This window comes from Astatotilapia calliptera, chromosome 17 (assembly GCF_964374335.1).
Source record: "Astatotilapia calliptera chromosome 17, fAstCal68.1, whole genome shotgun sequence".
In the NCBI taxonomy this organism is placed as follows: Eukaryota; Metazoa; Chordata; class Actinopteri; order Cichliformes; family Cichlidae; genus Astatotilapia; species Astatotilapia calliptera.
This window is the reverse complement of record NC_137438.1, coordinates 23,710,833-23,729,641: the sequence shown is the minus strand read 5'-3', so window position 1 is coordinate 23,729,641 and position 18,809 is coordinate 23,710,833. Positions and strand designations below refer to the sequence as shown.

The 18,809-nt window shown below is 40.4% G+C and overlaps 3 protein-coding genes across 3 annotated transcripts; 1 reads left to right on the top strand and 2 right to left on the bottom strand.

Moving 5' to 3' along the window:
* The first annotated feature begins 547 nt into the window (after positions 1-547).
* LOC113008957 (tetraspanin-9) lies at positions 548-8,848 on the top strand. The gene is made up of 9 exons (XM_026146936.2): positions 548-774; positions 5,209-5,250; positions 5,693-5,772; positions 5,870-6,061; positions 6,136-6,210; positions 6,309-6,410; positions 6,503-6,634; positions 7,630-7,713; positions 8,404-8,848. Exons 3-9 carry the CDS (start codon positions 5,710-5,712, stop codon positions 8,473-8,475), a joined length of 720 nt encoding a protein of 239 aa, XP_026002721.1. The 5' UTR covers positions 548-774; positions 5,209-5,250; positions 5,693-5,709; the 3' UTR covers positions 8,476-8,848.
* Positions 8,849-9,762: 914 nt separating this feature from the next.
* On the bottom strand, positions 9,763-14,548 carry amdhd1 (amidohydrolase domain containing 1). The gene is made up of 9 exons (XM_026148040.2): positions 14,265-14,548; positions 12,900-13,006; positions 12,488-12,552; positions 12,131-12,408; positions 11,835-12,060; positions 11,078-11,202; positions 10,856-10,949; positions 10,383-10,543; positions 9,763-9,960 (listed from the first exon to the last, which is right to left on the bottom strand). The coding sequence occupies exons 1-9, from the start codon at positions 14,399-14,401 to the stop codon at positions 9,855-9,857; spliced, it is 1,299 nt and encodes a 432-aa protein (XP_026003825.1). The 5' UTR covers positions 14,402-14,548; the 3' UTR covers positions 9,763-9,854.
* A 40-nt stretch (positions 14,549-14,588) lies between these two features.
* On the bottom strand, positions 14,589-17,643 carry snrpf (small nuclear ribonucleoprotein polypeptide F). The gene is made up of 4 exons (XM_026148042.2): positions 17,455-17,643; positions 16,713-16,838; positions 14,968-15,032; positions 14,589-14,821 (listed from the first exon to the last, which is right to left on the bottom strand). Exons 1-4 carry the CDS (start codon positions 17,455-17,457, stop codon positions 14,755-14,757), a joined length of 261 nt encoding a protein of 86 aa, XP_026003827.1. The 5' UTR covers positions 17,458-17,643; the 3' UTR covers positions 14,589-14,754.
* Positions 17,644-18,809: the final 1,166 nt, after the last annotated feature.

Sequence of the window (18,809 nt, the reverse complement as noted above, 5' to 3'; positions counted from 1 at the left end):
GCATACTACAAAAGCAACCCAAGACTTTCTCAGGGCAAAGAAATTAGATATTTTTAAATGTTTTTGAAAATGTGGGACTGTGCAATATTTCTGTTAAACCCTTTGAATTAAAGATGAATGTTTGCACTTCAGTCTCACTGTGATGCGTTTGATGACCATTTAAATTCCATTGTGGTGGTGTACAGAGGCGAAATAACAACGAGTGAGTCATGTCCAAAACCCTATGTAGCTATATACATACTTATATAAACAAAAAAAAAATCAAAACTGTATGTATAACTTAACTCAGTATAAACGTCTTGCATTATTAAATAGTGTTAATCAGTATGGAAATATTTTTTTGAAATAAATTGATATCTGGTCGTTCATACTCTTGTTTGCTGTTAGATGTTGCAGTACCGCTGTTGACCGCTAGGTGAAACAAAACTGTCATCATTGCTCTTTTGGGCTTCAACTGTGTCGATAAAATCGGAGGATTGAGCCACGATAGGAAACTATGTGAACTATTCTAATACTCATATTTATCCAGCCGGGGTCTTTGACCGGCTCACTGTCTTCCCTTCCCCCGAAAGTCACGCCTCCAGTCCTCCAGTTCTGTGCTCCGCCTTTCTCCCTAGAAAACGTCCTCCTCCAGCCATAGAGGAAACTTCCGAGCGGACTTCGTAGCTTTCAACTGCGGGATTTGTAAGTTAAAAGCCGCTGATGCTGTGAGGCAGAGCACCATGCGGACCTCCAGAAGTTAGCGGGGAGATGAGCGCAATTTCATTGACTGCGGTAAGAAAGTGATCCCCCATTTTTGTCCTCATCCTCCTCCTCTTCTTTTACCCGACATGGACATGGAAAGAATCACGGCCTGAGCCGCGGCGAAGTGGGCTAGCTTCGTGTAGGCAGACATTAGCATTTTTTCTTATCGCTAAAGTATAAAGTTGGTGAATTTAAAAATAACACCGGTACAGTTACGCTTACCCACCCCCCTCTCTTTTTTTAAAAAAGCGCAAACTGTTGACCGCAAACTGAAGTTTGGGTGATGACGTCACCACGGGACGAGGATCCCACTATATGTCTAAAAAAACAAAAACAAAATGGCTTTTCTCAGTCAAACCACGTCGAGGCAGAGATTTATTGCACGCACTAGTTTTTAAATTTGGAAACTGCTGTATCGTTGGGCGATGTTTTGGGATAGTTTGTGATGATGTGAGCCAGAGGGCATGAAAAAATTCTGATTTAATATAATTGTGAAGCTTAAAAATGTATTTAATTACGTACTTTTGTAGTGCCCACGTCTGAAAGCCCCATTCAAAATGTGATTGTGTGGACTGTATATAAAAGATGGAAGATGTCATTATTTTCAAAGGCCAGAAGGGGGCGACTTCTCTGGTTGCAAAAAGACTTCCAGTTGTATGATGGGTTATGGGAAAGTGAACCTTGTCTCCCCTGATGGAGTGTAGGCAAATGCTTTTTTAATGACATTAATTAAAAATGCCATCAATTAATTATTAATTAATGGCATTTGTTAAACTAAGCAAAGTTAAAAATGTGCTCATGCTACCTTTAGTGAGGTCACAGTACAAGAGGTGAGTGTTTGACACCAATACTGATGATAAAAAGACCTCTATCCAGATCTGGATCAACTCCAAAAGTTAATCACTTGTAAGCTGATTCAAGTCTTACCTGTGTTCAAAAATAAATCAATAAAAAATAACTTTTTGATTTAATCTTGCTAACAAACAGAAAACTGTGTTACAGTGTTAACCACTGCTGAATGAATTTGAACTGTGTGAGACAGTACCATTAGTTTGTTGCAGGCTCACTATAGTGAACATATTATTTATCTGAGAGTATGACTCTCAGCATAGATGTAGTTATCCTGTTACAAATTAATAATAATGATAATAATGTAAGAAATATTAAGGAATTGCTCAGAGTAAATGTTTTTTAAATGTTATATTTTAATAATGGCATTCAGCCACATCGTAATATCTTGTTAACATAATTGGGAAAAAATAATGGGCTCTGGCATTCTACTTTCCATGTTCAGCAAGTCACTGATATTGTGTCTTTGTTCTTCTACCCATCTTTCCTTTTTATCTTAAAAGTCTCTAAATTTTTGTGGATATTAAAACACAATGCAGAAAAATCGTTGAAATGATTAACATCTAAATGCTGAATGTTGTTTGAAATATTTAATTGTTGTGTCTTATTTTGTATTGTAAAGCACTTTGTGATATTTGTTCTTGAAAAGAAAAGAACATACCTGGGACTCTCCACCATTTGGTCTTAGAACTTCTCGGATGAGAAGTGAAACATCTTCAGGAAACTTAAAGTCCTGTCGCTTTCTTTCCACGCTCCTTAGACTACCATGACTGCTTACTTTACTTACTTATTAGTCATTTTAAAATAACAGAAAGTTATTGTCTCTGGTTGATAGGTTTTTGTTATTGTTTTGCTACTGTGTTACTACAGTGTGTATGACGTTAAATGTTGTAGTAGAGAAACACACACGCACAAAAGTGATTAATTAAATTTAAAATTGTACTACCATTTCAGTTTGTTTAGATTCTTTGTCATATTTTATTCCCATAATTGTCGCATGCTTTGACCACATTTAAAAAACAACTGTTAAAAAAATCAAATTTTTGTCAAAAATGTTTATATATATATAATAATAATAATAAATACTTGACAGAAAATCTGAGTTTGTGTTGTTGTTCAGTAGGGCTGCCATGATTAGTTGACTGGTCACGTTTACGTCGACTATCAAAATCGTCGACGACTAATAGTCGACACGTCGTTTGAAGCTTTGTAAGATCCCAAAAGACGCAGGAATAAGTAGTAGGATTTAAGAGTGTAATAACGGATTGAAACAGAAGATGGCAGCACTGCATGTAGAAGGATGCCAGCTGCCATTAAATCCCGAAGAAGAAGAAGCAGCGTTCAGTATCGTAGCTGTGTCCAAATTCAGGAACCGCATCCTCCTGCCCGCATTTGTAGGCCGATTACGTTACAGCAACACGACGAAGACTGTCCAAATTCGAAGACTCCGACAAATGCGCCCTTCATTTCCCCAGATTTGAAGGATGGGTCGGGTGTATACTTCGTGGCCCAGCCTATCCCAGAATTCATAGCGCGGCCCTGCTCAGTTTCCAACAATGGTGGCAGCTAGTTAATTTTAATGTTACTCTTATTATTCTTTCTGGGTCACAAAATAAACGTTTAACATATTTTCAGGCAAGAATGTAGCTGTGTAAACCTCAAATATCTGCTCAGTTTATCCAGACACCACATACTTTCAAAAGTGCTCTGACGTTTTCTGAGACGTCTGTTACCCACTAGCTCGATAGCTAGCCGGGGGCAAGGCTCACTAGAGCCCGTGAGAACACCGGACTCCCGGAAAATTGTTTTCAAACCCACCGCCGTCTCTCGCTACTCACTTAGTCACTTAGATAACTTAAAAATGTTATTGTTTGGCTTTCTTTAGTATTTTATTTGTTCCTGAGTAAATCGGTTTGGCTGAGATTAAAGTTATAGTTTTTACACAGCTGAATAAACGTCAAGCAGACAACTGATTATCAGAAGTGTGAGATGGTCGAGAATATACTCCCGTGTCCTGTTATATTTTAGATAGCAAGGAGCAGACGGCAATCTGCAAATTTCATTAAAATTTAATAAACTATCATCTTGTCTTCATTTTTAGTTAGCACATACCTTAAACACTTAAAGCTGTAAGCTAATGATAGTTATATAAGAGCAGATGCGTGCTGGTGCAATAAGCTGTACGTTTTACGTCCAGTGGACGCATGATCTGATTAGTCGACTAATCGCAAAAATAATCGGTGACTAGTCGACTATCAAAATAATTGTTTGTGGCAGCCCTATTGTTCAGACAAAATACACATTTTTAAAGGTTTACCTGGATATTGGGATATTTGTAAAGTTAACATGTTTATAAATGAATTAATGAAATAATCAATAGCCATGTGTAGTTAGTTATTAATTCAAAATTCAGTTTAGGCTTTTAACAATTCTATATATATTTAAAAGTATATTCAAGGTAAAATTATTATTTTGCTATAATGATTTTTTTTTTTAATGTGGATATTTTGTTCTGTGCTGTAAATACAAATACAAAAACAATCCATCTCTTTTCTCTTTTCCTCACATTTGGCTCAGTAAACTTTTCTAAAAATGCACAATTCTAACAAATTACATTTACAATTGAAGGAGATGCATTGTTAAAAAGACAAGTTTGTCTTCATAAAAGGTTCAATAATGTAAAATGCTTCCAAAAAACTAGGGTCTGTACTTGGAGGCTAAATTCTGTTTACCAACATTACTGATGATATCAATACGGCTAAAATTAGAGTGTGCAGTCTGTGTCTGCTGGTCCTTAAATGAATTCATTTCCTGTGAGTAATGTCTTTCCAGTTTTCTATTTTTAACTTTTGGTGGTGGGGAGACCGAGAAAGACACCACCTAAAACATAATGTGGAAAGTACTTGGACTTGGAGAAGTTGTATTATTAGTCAGTTATCTGTTAACCACACTTACGTCTTACTGAACTTTTTACAGTTTACAGGGTAAATGCACGTTCTTAAAAACATTTACAATATCTCAAATACAATTTTACAAGTAAGAGTAAAATCTATTACACTTTTTATGAATGGACCTCATGAAAAGTTCCATTAAATTTAAATTTACACTGCCTCTAAATTTAATATGGATCATTAATTTTGAATTGCTCAGTTTGTCATTTATAGTTTGACTAAAACAGTTTCAGGCTGTTTTGAATATTTCTAAAACGGTAAGAACAGGAATATAAGCTTATGTATAAATAAAGTTTTAGAAGTGAGCCATAGTTGGGATTTTTGAGTGTTCAGTCGTTTTTGTTATTTATGTGACCTTCTCGTCTTGAAGTTTTTATTTAAATAACAAAAGCAGAGGACAAATTCACCACTCCCACACTTTGGACAGGTGAAGGATGTGTGGAGCTGTCAGGTTAGATGCTACCAAACAAAACACGTTTAAAAATGTTCCTAAAGTCAACCACATACTTTTTTATTTGTTTTTGTTTTTTTTTACCATACCCTTCATTTTAAAGTGACAACAGTTTGTTTGTGTGGTAAGTTCAGTATCAGTTAAAGTGGTATTAAAAACTTGTTTACACCTGTAGGCGCCGTGTTAATGCTCGTGTACGTTTGTGTGTCACAGGTAAACCACTAGAGCTTCTGCGTTCTCCTGCTTGTTCAAGTGGTGAGTTCATCTCCTCTTTGCTGTGTTGTGGTTGTACTTTGAGTCCCTGCAGAGGAAACTGTTTACAGTCAGTGTTGCATAATGTGCATCAAAGCAGACTGTGACTTGTGGCTTTTCTGTGCAAACAAGCAACACACAACAAGCGAATCATGTTTTGTTCCCTTAAAAATTCAAAACATTGCCACTGACTATGATGTAGGTGCAGCTCTATGTAATAAAAGTTCATTTTAGACCTAAATTAAGTAAATACTGGTGGTTGTATCTTTGCACAGACCAAAATAATTTAAGAAACTTTATCAGCGCACAGTGGGAACAGTGGTGCCCTAAAGGGGAATTTGGGTAGTATTCTTGAGATCAGTTTATTTCAAAGCTTTAGTAACTTTTTTTTAGACTGTTAATATAAATCTGCCATTAAAAAATCTTTATTTATTTATTTATTCAGTGCCCGTTGGTTCAGTCATGGCTCGCGGCTGCATCTGCTGTGTGAAGTACATGCTCTTCCTCTTTAACCTGCTCTTCTGGGTAATTTTTCCACACACACCGACTCGGCAGTAAGAGATTAAAGCAATTTATCGTCACCGAATCAGCAGGAAGTGTCTGAGTTTCCTGTGTGTTTCAGCTGGGAGGCTGTGGATTGCTGGGTGTCGGCGTATGGCTCTCGGTTTCTCAGGGCAGCTTCGCCACTCTCTCTCCCTCCTTCCCCTCGCTCTCCGCTGCCAACCTCATCATCACCCTCGGCACCGTAGTCATGGTGACGGGTTTCCTGGGCTGCCTGGGTGCCATCAAGGAGAACAAGTGCCTCCTGCTGAGTGTGAGTGTATTACCGTATTTAGTATAAATGAACTTTTGTTCATCTTATGTTGACACTTTTCTTCTTTTATTCAGTTCTTCATCGTTCTCCTGATCATCCTATTGGCTGAACTTATCCTCCTCATCCTGTTCTTTGTCTACACTGACAAGGTAAGACTGCAAAACGCTAGCAATCATGCTCACTCCCAGGCTGCAGATGAGTGTGCCTTCATATCCCATGATCCACCTCTCTGGTTCTGTGTGAACAGGTGAGTGAAAATGCCCGTCAGGACCTGAAAGAAGGGCTGGTGCTGTACAACACGGACAACAACGCCGGCCTGAGGGATGCTTGGAACACGATACAGGGAGAGGTGAGCAGATGCATTAAAGGCAACTCTTTAATCCAGCTGCTTGTTGAGTGAATGATGCACTGTCATTTCCTCCCTTCCTGCTTGTTTACTAGTGGAAGTGCTGCGGCGTGACGAACCACCGCGACTGGCACACGGCGTTCCATGATGACGTGGTTCCTGACCGCTGCTGCCAGCAGGTTTACCCGGACTGTGGACGCAACACCTCCAATGTGTTCTGGACACGGGTCGGTGAAGTTATCAATCTGCTGATTGTTTTATTCCTTCTGTTGTCAACAAGGCCCAATAAATTTAACCACTTAAGCCCCACGCCCCCAATACCGGTGGCAAAAAGGAGGAGATCACATTTAATCGGTTATAACACAGGGTCAGAAACATAAATCCCGACATGTGTGGTATCCACAGAAACCTCTGAATCTCAGTTAAAATCTCATATAAACCATTTCTACAACCACCAAACACAACGAAAACAAACCATGATTAAACAAGCAGTTACGTAAATGCACACAAGTCCGTTAAACAAACAAAACCGCACCAGAAATTCTTTAGACTTCATGTAACCGGCTAAAGAAAGGCTGAAGCTATCACCAATTCCAAACACCAAGTTTCACCACACTTTGACCAAAATTCACTGAATGAGCCGCAAAAGAAGACCACAAAAACACATAGCGGCGCAAATGCACCAAGACAGAAATTGACTTACTGTCCCGATTTTTGCCGGTAGCACGTGATTATCAGCAGTTACCACGCCTAACTAGCTGCATCAGAGCCACGTTCAACAACTTCCATTTTAGACCCACCTACAGACACGTGACTGGACAGAGGCCACATGCAGTAAATTTGGGCCCACGTGGGTTTTGCCCTTGCAACTTCTGATTGGTTGAAGTGACATGAACATGGCACAGTTACTGTGATCCTATTGGCTCAAACGATTAAAAAGAGGTCTCTGGTTTAAAGTGAGCTGCACAACCACGACTCATATAGTTAATGAGTTGGTGTTACAGTTCTTTTCCTGTTTTCCTGTTATTTCTTTACCTCGAACTTAATCCCAAACTGTTTTTGCTTTATTTGAATTTAAAGAAGCATTAGGTTGTGTTTGAATGTGTCAGAAACAACAACAGATGTTAGTAACCATGAACAAAAGGAGAAAAGAGTGAACTCAGTGTAAAACGTTTTTGTGACCAGATGTCTCCTGATGATCTGGTTTCCTTCGTCTTTTCAGGGCTGTTATGAGAAGGTTGAGGAGTGGCTGGACGACAACAAGCACCTTCTGGGGACTATTGCGATGTGTGTGTTGGTCATACAGGTGAGCAGCACTTTATTCACATCCAGACTTTAAATACTCACAGGGTCTGTGCAGTGAAGCAAGTTCAACATATCCAGGATGTAGTTTCCTTAACTTTCTCAGGGTTACAGAATCACAAAAAACTAAATGAAAATTCATTTAAGACATTTTACTGCCAATTAAGGCCATGTGCCTTTAAAGACTTTGTTAGGGACCCTTTCCCTAACAGCTGTGAGATACCACCCCAGGCTACCTGGAGGTTCTGTCTAAGGCTACTGGGGTTGGCAGGTTGCTGCTGAGTGTTAATATGGCACATTACAGCAAGTCTTCATGGGCTGTATTGACAAGAGTAAAACGAGGCAAAAGTTTAGGGCGGTTTCAGTATATTAACGCTCAAAGAACAACAGGAAATAAACTTCCCCTGGGGATCTATTTTCTTACTCATGAGAGGAAAAACAAAAACTTCAGACTGTCCCATAACCCTAGAGACCATCTTATTATCTTCCAGGAATTGTGATACAATTTTCCAGGGAACTGATCGGCCAAAAAGCCTTGATTTGATCATGTAGATCTCTTATCAGACTCCAGAAACGGTTTAGGGCTGGTTATGCTGGTTAAGAAGGGAACCACCTTCTAAAGTTAACTCGCTAAGCACTAAATCCTGCCTCATAACACAGCTCTTTATTAACTTTAGTGTTTTTCTGTTTCCAGCTGCTCGGCATGGCTTTCTCCATGACACTTTACCAGCAGATCCACCGGGCAGGGAAGAAGTACGAAGCCTGAGGGGATTAATGGAGGTGTTTCACACAGCTGAGCTTTGGGTACATAAAATATATCATCGTTAGAGTTTTTAAAAAGCCAGTTTTTATGTGTACCACTACAACCGTATATCTTTTTTCCATCTCTGCACCCATTTATTGTTGTGAATAGCATTTAAATTAGGGTTTTTTTTTGTTTTTTTATAGTTAGCTTTTATAAAAATCACAATATATTGTGTTTTTTTAATGTAAAGTAATAACACGAGAAAAATCAGAACAGAAAAGACTGGGAATGAATTATCAAGTCGTTGAAAGCCACGCGTGTGAGAAAAATGCTTAGATAAGGCGAGCGTTGTGTACTAACATGTTCAATAAAGATAAAGAGCACTCTACAGAAATGCGGTTTGAAGAGATTTTTTTGTTCCAGGTGATGATTACTGAGATTTTCTTTTGTTGCTGCAATCCTCTGATAAAAGCAGAGAGAGTTTCAGGCCTCTGCAGGCTTCACAGAGGTCAGATCAGGTAATTCAGTGAACTGATTGATCACCTGAGAGGGAAAGCTCTCTCTCTCCTGACTCAGCTTTTCTAACAGCAGTGATCTGATCTAGGTCATGAACCTTTGCCCACTTTCAGTGGCTCTCTGTGACTTTGATTTAAAAAATAAATCAAGACTAAACAATGGTTATTAACATGAGATTTCAGATTGTTTGAGGCCTCTGTTAACAGACCCAGACCGATGGCACTGTTGGTCTAAAGGGCGAAAATACTACTGTTGTCTGAAATGGTAAAATGGTAAATGGCCTGTATTTGTATAGCGCTTTACACATCCAGTCATCCACCCATTCACACACTGGTGATGGCAAGCTACATTATAGCCACAGCCACCCTGGGGTGCACTGACAGAGGCGAGGCTGCCGGACACTGGCGCCACCGGGCCCTCTGACCACCACCAGTAGGCAACGGGTGAAGTGTCTTGCCCAAGGACACAACAACTGAGACTGTCCAAGCCGGGCTCGAACCGGCAATCTTCCGATTACCGTACAAGGCGAACTCCCAACTCTTGAGCCACGATCGCCCACAATCGTCTGATGACAAAGGAAGAGGAGAGGGGGACGGCATATTAGGAGGCAGTGAGAGAAGGAGAGGTAGGAGTGGAAGGATTTTAAATGTAGGGACTGTGACTGATAAAAGGAGAGAGCTGTTTGATATGACATGGCTTCATGCTTGGACAGAGCACTACATGAACATAGATAAACATCTGGACCGAAGCCTCCCAGTGCTTATTGGGCTGACAGGTGTGACCACACTGACATAAGAGACTAAAACTTTATTTTAGTTAGCTCCTTAAGCACACATTTAAATTTTTAGATAGTTTTACTTCACTCTGTTAATCTAGTTCCACAGTTACAAGTCCAGGATTTTGTTGTTATCATAGACGACGTCCCCTTTGATGATGACATACCGGATGAGCTCCTGATGTCCTCCCAGCTGGTAAATCAGGTGCTCCCACCTGCAGAACGACACAGAGGACAGCCTCTGTTATTTTTATTTCTTATTTCTAATGTAAAGCTGATACAATATTAGATTTTCAATGTAGGAAGAGGTCAGAAGTATCAGAAAAACACCAAATCTAAACATCTGCACACCAAAGTTTCTGCCTCTGATTAGGAATCACTAAAACTGCACAATTAATAAAGCTACCTGGTAAAATAATGGTTCAAATTATGAAACCATGCATTAATACAACATTACAGTTAAAGGCAGCACTAAACTGCAAGCAGTGAGTGACTGAGTGCAACACACAGAGTAAATAATTGCACAATTTCCACAATAGAAACACAGCTGTTTCTTTAAATTTTACCTTAACTTTTTTAAGCTCCATAAAAACATGAAATTGGTCTTTGAAGTGTTCTCTGCTGTGGGTGGGCTTACCGTGTGGCGTTGAGGAGCAGCAGGTCTCCGTGCTTGTTGACCTCCAGCGATCCATGTGTGTGGGAGCGCCCGAGGGCGTAGGCCGCGTTGATGGTGGCGGCGGCCAAAGCCTCTGGCATGGACATCCTCATGTTAACACAGGCCAGATGCATCACTATCGGCTGAGGGAGAGAAAAAGAACAGAGGGGGATGTAAGCAGAGGGGAGCCTGCAGTTCTTCTATTGGCCACTTGAGGCAGACTCTTGAAGTGAATCAACCCCTCCAGACTTCCATGTTAAAATGTCCAACTTTACATGCCTACAGCAGCAGTTTGCACCTCAGTGGAAGCTAATAACTTATCATTCTTGCTTAAGGAAAAACGGAAACATAATGTTTAGGCTTCATGGGTAATGTCACAGTACTTACATCCATCTTTTATATACAGCATGTGGCTGTGACAGAGACAAAGGAGGAGTCAGACATCCTGCACTCACCATAGAGCAGCAGTAGGCATTGGGGTTGAAGTCGCTGCCGAGGGCCACGATCACTCCGGCGTCCAGCATGTCTCTGGCCCGAGGCTGGGGCAACCTAAACATCAATAAATGTATTACTCGAAAACTCTCGGTTAAAGTGTGTGTGTGTGTGTGTGTGTGTGTGTGTGTGTGTGTGTGTGTGTGTGTGTGTGTGTGTGTGTGTGTGTGTGTGTGTTACAGTACCGCAGAATGTAAGCTGTAGTCGGCAGGAGGACCGCGGCAGTTTTTGCTTTGGCCATGGCAGCAATTCCTGCATCTGTCACCTCCTCCAGGTGACTGATGGCTAAGGCTCCAAGCTCCGCCCCCATCTGAAATAAATGCACACTCTGTTTAACAAGACAGGACCTCAGATGATTATTAATAAACAATTAAACTGTTAGGTTTCAGATAAATATCCAAAGGTCTCCGTGCAGCTCATCTGCATTTGGCCCCGGATCATCAATTATATTTTATGCGCCTTTAGTGTCTTTTTTTTTGTCGATAGTGACATTTCCCTCGCCTTCCTGACCATGTTTTTGGATGTGTTAGACTGTATTACTCTGAAAGTCAAAGATTATCAGCAGCTGAAATAACATATATTCTGTACACCCATATGTTCTTAGAAAAAAAAACATATGGGTGTATGGAAACTGTTTAATAAGGCCACAAAACTCACATGACTCTGTGAACATTTGTTTTCTCAATCCATCTGTACGGGGATCTGGAGACTATCCAGATGCAGAAGAGCGTAGGTGTGGTAGTAAAGATGGTAATGAAGCATGCTAGTTTTCATCACAAAGGTGGAAACTAGCTGATATTTTTCTTTGGAGTTGGTGTAAACTAAAATAATATGAGTACTGTTGATCCGGTGAGCAGAAACTGAAGGTTATGATGTGGTTCAGAGGTGAATATTCATCTTTAGGCTGTAGCTTACAGTGTATACATAAGCTTCGGCAGATACCTGAGCAGAGTTCATGGGATGAAGCTCATCTCCATGGAAATTGATGTTGAGGCCCATTTGTTTGCCTGCCTGCAGGATGGAGCGGCTCGAGCTGAGGTCAAACACTCCCTGCTCACAAAACACGTCGATGTTGTCGACTCTGAGAGTCCCAGCAGACATCCTTTCCTTCAGCCGAGGCAGCTGAACTCTCAGAATGTCCTCTGTAGCTTCTGCCACTGTTTTCCCTCTGAAGGAGGAGGAAGACGTGGAGGAGGAGGAGGAGATATGGAATATAAGGCAAAAATAGTTATACTTACTTGGGCACTGCGTGAGCTCCGCAGTAGGTGGCAGAGATGTTTATAGGTAGGGAGCGCCGGGCCTCCTCGATCACTTCCAGCATTTTCAGCTCGGTCTGCAACTCCAGGCCGTAACCGCTCTTACACTCCACCAGGGTGGTGCCCGCTCGCTGCATCCGCATCAACCTGCTGCGGAGGGTCGCCAGGAGGTCCGAGGCGGGGGCGGCTCGAGTGTGCTCCACCGTGAAGTGGATGCCTCCACCTGCTCGGTGCACGTCCATATAGGTGGCACCTGCCAGCTGCAGATGGAGCGCCGAGCATGTCATCAACAGTTCAGATGCTCAGTGAAGCGAAGTGAAGTTAAGCAGAATAATTTACCTTCATTGCAAATTCATGCACCCGGTCCCCAGCCCAGACTGGATGAGTGTGAGCATCAACCAAGCCTGAAACAAGAAGTTTGCAGCAGTTAATCACTGCGAGAAGAGGCAGAAGTAAAAGGTCAAACATTAAAAGTACTTTGGACTTCGGCTCCTTCCTGATTTCTTAGTTTTTTTGCATATTTTTCACAAGCTTGATATCAAACAAATCATTTAAATTTAGCATCTTTAGTCTGTAAATTTGATGATGATAATGGGAGAAAACAGAAAACAAACAAAACAAATGTCTGGGAGTCTTTTGTTAGAACATCAAGTATTTTTTTACATTATACTAAGGCAAGAAATTCTCAACAATTCACACGTCTGACTGCTTATATTTAAGCCAACAGAACTGATACAGAGCTGATGCTCACCTGGCAGGACGCACATTCCTGCAGCATCGATCACTTTGTCAAACAAAGCTTCTGCATACTGAGCTCTGATGGTTTCTGCAGGCCCTACAGCTTTAATCAGCCCGTCACTGTGAGGGAAAAGCACACATTCATCCAGTGACGTTGTTCTCTGACATGTCATGAGTCTGTAGAGCCTGTAGGGGGCGCTCCAGTGTGTATCATTGGTCGTCAGGTTAAGAAATCACTTTTCAAATAACCTGAAACTGGTGCCCAAAAGCACAGCACAGCTCCTAACAAGCTCTGCTCACTTCTGTAGCTACATGAGATATTTTCCATCTTTCTGATGAAATCTGAGAGACTCTAATAAAGCTTCTTAACCTTCAACAGAGGTTATTTATGACTCCTGTCATATTTATTCATGTGCCCTGTGTAATTTTCAAGCATTTCCCAATGTATTTGTCAACCTCCAAAACAGATCTGTTTTTTTAAACAGAACCATTGATTCTATTGTAGTTTTTCACTTTTTTTTTTGCTATATTTTGATGTTTGCCATTGTAATATAGCTAACAGATCTACAGTGGCGTCTTGGATGACCTCTTTTGCATTAAAATGACTGAAAGTAATAAGCTACATTAGAACATTTGAGAGCATCTGTGATAGACAGTAGAGATATAAATACAAATAGAACCATTTTTTTTAAAGCCTTTAACATTACATGGGGATGCTCATCATTTCAGTCACTAAAGCAGCTTGGTCTGTGAATTAGAGATATATTAGAAAATAACAATAAGAAGTAGTGTATAAATAAAATACCAAACCTGTCTAATTGTAGGGGAACATGGTAGAAGAGGCTCTGAATCAAACGTTTAAGAGACTTTAAAATTTTGCATTTGTGCAGCTACATGTGCAATAAAAACCTATCACCAGTTTAGTCATCTTTAAAATCTACTGTCTTTATTTTACTTAACAGGACAGTAAACATTTGACAGTCAAAACCTAATCTTTTACTCAATAATCCCTGTAGCCTTCTTTTGCCATCACATGGTGTAAAGCAAAAGGTGTCAAAGGGAAAAGTGCAGCTTCAACAGCAGGTCCTAATTTTCCTCATTTATTCAGTTTCCTGTCCGTTTGTGTGCTTTTGTAGAGCACAAAGCATGCACATGTATAGATTTTGGAACCCAAACATTCCCACTTTCTTTACAATTCAAAAATCTTGAGATTTTAACAAGCTTCTAACCTTGCATAGACTTCTTCTACTGTGTTTAAATCCTCACACCAGAAGCAGTAGTCACTTTTGACCCCCAACCCAGATGTTTGACATCTCCTTTATAAAGCTTAGAGATCTGAGAATGTGCCTATAAAATTCAGAATTTGTGACAAACTTACCTTCCTATTACAACGCTCCCATTTTCAATCACGCAGAGATTTTGCATCCCATCTTTGGTCAGGTACTTCTCAGAGTTTTTGCAGATCAAAACTAGCTGTTTGGCATTTTTAACCAGCAGTCTGTAAGGTCTGGACATTTTGACTCATCTGAAGTCAAACTTTAGGAGAGAGGGTGTTGAAGCCAACTCAGGAAACAGGCAAATATTTACCCAAGAGAGAAACAGCAGAGTTTAAAGTGCACAGAGGGGGGGTGGGGCTTACTGTACACCCCCCGCCAAAAAAAAATAAAAAAATAAAAAATCAGACGACACACAAACACACGTATTTTTTAAGAAAGGATACAATAATCACTTTATTGTGTCTGTATCACAACATAAAACTGGTCTCACATACAGTAGAAAAAAAAAAAAGATTCAAAGCTGCTTGAAAAATAACCCCAAACGTTCATTTGTTTCACACGGTGAAAGCACAAACACACATCAGCCCGGCATCACTCTCGCATCTCGCCGTCCTCTTCCTCCTCTTCTACACCTCTGATGTACAAAACATTATTGCACCTGTGGAGGTCGAGCACAGCATGAGAAAGCGTTTCCTTTCACCAGTCACTTAATTATTAACACAAGTTAGTCAAGTCTGACGACTTCAAACTGTTCAGACTCCCACTGATTTCTCTCTGTGGCGTTACAAAGTGTCATTCACATACCTGATGAGAACCTCACCGAGATGTCCGGCCAACGCTCCATCCACATACTCTTCTGTGTTTGCCAGCTGTAAAAAAAAATAAAAATAAAACAAAGTTCAAAGGTCAGGTAAGATAATTGGTGGGGCAGAGAAGCCAAGACCTCCCTCGTCCCAGCCACCTCCTCCAGCTCATCCAGGGAAACACTGAGGTGTTCCCAGGCCAGCTGACAGATAAAATCTCTCCGGTGCTTCCTGGGTGTCCACCCAGAACACCTCACACAGGAGGTGACCTCCTCAACTGTCTCCTTTCAGTGTGGAGGTGTAGCGGCTCTACTGTGAGCCTCTAATAGCCAGCCATCCTTCGGAGAAAGCTCATTTCTACTGCTTGTATATCAAAATAACTAAAAAGAGCCTTAACAATACGATCAGGCCCAGACTAGCAAAGTTATGGCATTTTTCTACAAAAATCTTGTTGCTGCAGCTCCATCTGGTGGCAGATAGTTGAATAAATATTTAGGACACCAAATCACCAGCATTGGACTTAAAATATAATTTAATTAGATTTAATGACTTGTACATTCAGCACTGACTAGTGACAATGGCAATGATCAGTCGCCACAGTTGCACAAATTCATACTTAAAACAAGCGCTAAATAAACGAATAAAAAAAATGTAATCTGTTTTTACCTGATTTCACCAGGTAAAAACAGAGCCACTTTGGTGATACAGAAAACTCTGACTTTAAGTTTAGCATAGCCTAGCATGCCATTCTGTGGTGTAATTCTATAAATGTGAAGTTTTTAATGGGTAGAAACTGTTCATACTTCACAAATTATCAAGTATCAGGATGTTTTCCCTGAGCTGGATTATTGATGTTGTCCTAAGTATATTAATATGTGTGTATTTTCATCAGGGTGTATGTTTAGAACTACAAGTGAGGACAGTGTTGAGTTAACACAGGTCCCTTCTTCTGTGACTGTCTGGTCACTGGTGTACAGCCCAACACTGGAATGATGCTTCCTTGCAATGATGTCATTTTATCCTTCAACAGGAAAATACTACAGGTTCTTGTGTGACCCCATGAACACATTGCTCGAGTTTTAATAATAATAATAATAATAATGTATACTTGATCCCCACAGGGAAATTACTTTCTCTGTATTTAACCCATTCACTCAGTGAAGCAGTGGGCAGCCACTAATCAGGCGCCCATGGAGCAGTGTGTAGGGAAGGTACTTTGCTCAGGGTACCTCAGGGTAGCCGTTCAGTGGATTCGAATCCCAGACCTTCCAATCATGGGGTGACCATGCTATCTACTGAGCTATCCCTGCCCACAAAATAATTTTCTGTTGCTGGGTAATGCAGGGGAACTGTGTACTGACAGCTTGGAGGAGTTCTGTGTTGCATTAAGCAACAGTAAAAACAACCTTTCTAAGAGAAGAGCTTTGTTTGCTGCTACAAACACAGCGACAAAGAAGCAGAGGAGGCAAAGGTAACACATTACTCTGGGCTAACAGTTGTTTTTACTTGGATACAGAATAACACCAAGTTTAGAAAAATAAATCCAAGTCACCTTTCATGCTACAGCAGCTGCATTAATGCCAAACTAAATGAGCTTGTCAATGTTAAAAATCACATTAGCTGAAAACTGCTTTTATTTTGAAATCGAGTCTCAGTTTCTCTTACCGTAATACCTAGTCTATAAACAATGCATAATTTGACCGTAGAACAAATTTTAGGTAATTGAACAAGGCAAATGATCCACACCTGCATATTCATGTACCCGTCCACAGACACGAGGTAGCCCTTATATTCCATGCCCCACTTCAGCTTCACCATCACTGGTTTTCCTGTCAGGCCGTTCAGGAAGGGCTTCGGGTTCAGAGGTAAACTCTGGAGAAGCAGACCAATCAGAGATAAATACACACACATCAAATTCAGACACCAATGAAACAAACAGCTACAATTTAGCATCGTAATACCCGTACATGTCAAATCAAAACCATATGCAGTGACTTATTCTGATCTGTGATCTTATAATAGGTATCAGGTCTCTAAAAAGAGATCTTGCACGTTTCCTTTCAGTTTGCACAGTTTTCCAAAGACAAAGACGATTAAAAAATAAACCGTGAATTTTATAATTATCAAGTTATTATAAGTATTTAGCTTCAAAATATTTGTGTGGCAGTTAAATTAGACGTTTTCTGAATGAAGTTTGGTGCGACACTCTCCACAGATTCAAGCAGGAAGAAAATCGCCAATAAACAAACAGCCAATAAACAGGAAGCATTGAAACCAGCCTAATTATGTTTCCGTAGATAAACATAAAAAGTGAGGCTGCTTTCCGTGTGAGGATTCATTCATTATCTCTACAGTTATGAATGAGACGCTAGCCTCGCTTATGCTAACCAGCTAACAGGCTAGTCGCTATTCCCGCGCCCTTCTGAGTAAAAAATCCCCCAAAACATCCGGTGAAGCTAAAATGTAAAGTTTTCCGAGCTTTACTCACCATTTTAGCTCAAAGTAAATAAGCACTGTGCGTTTTAAGGTATACGTTTGGTATCCTTTCGTCACAATAACGTTGCACTTAACAGCAGCACACGCTTTGCCGCCGACCGGAAGTCCTGCACTTTGCTTCCTGAGGAGTCTGCGTGTTTTTACACACCGCGACCTAGCGGTCAGAGGTCTCACCACACCCAAACCGTATTATTTATTTATTTATTTATTTATTTATTTATTTATTTATTTTATTGGTTATCATGAGCAGAACAGAAACATTTAAGACCATGAGAAACATGAGAAAAACAAACTGTGGTCAACCATCAAAGCAAGGGACAGCGCACAATTTAAAAAATCAACTCAGTTCAAATTAACAACTAAATGATTGAAAATTAAACATAACTCAGTGTTCCAACATGACAATGATCCCAAACACACATAAAAATGACAACTAAAGTTATTTTGCCTCATGATAATATACTTAAAAGTTAAATTGTGATCTGATTACTGTTCAAAGCAAATAAAAGCATCACTGTCGGTGCCTCCACCTGCCCTCAGCTGAACTGAAGGCAGATGGATAATGACATATCCTGTAGGTGCAACACCTGCTCTACTTATGTCACTTTGACATGCCCCTCACTCACAAACTGCTCACTAGTTGAACCCTGTGGCCTCTTTGGGGGTGAAAAGTTAAATAACTGTAATAACCGAGTCAGCCGGCTGTAAGTCTGAGCAGCAATTTCACTCCAGGCAAAAACAGTCTGACGCGCTCACATTTTTTCTGCGCTGAAGCGTTGAACAGTTTCTGAAGTATCTGACAAGTTCAAACCTGATGCGATGAATGAAACTAACACCTGACTTCCTGCTGTTAGAGGCTGTGATTGTCCAGAAATTCCTCTGAAATTGCAGCAGAGCTTTATTTGCATATTTGAAATACTTGTGTCCTTACATCATTTTAGCCTATTAGCCGCCCTCTGTGTAATTAACCGACCCGTCAGTCAGTTTGTGTGTGTTTTATAGCATGAAGGAAATATGTGGCAGAGAGAGAATGAAAATGGCTAGAAATCCAAAAATTACTAGCAAAATATGTTAAAATAGGAAAGCTTGTCCATCCTGGTCACTCCCATAGCAAACTGTAACATTTTCAGCTTGGCCACCATTTCCAAACTGTACATTGTAGCATCTGTACTATCTTGTAAACCTTCCCTTTCACACTTGTTGCAATCCTTCTATCACAAATCACCCCTGACACCCGTCTCCACCCACTCCACCCTCCCTGGACTCTCTTCATTACCTCTTTTGTGCACTTGTCTGTTGATTTCGCTGGTTTAACTCAGGTATTTAGACTCATCCGCCTTCATTACC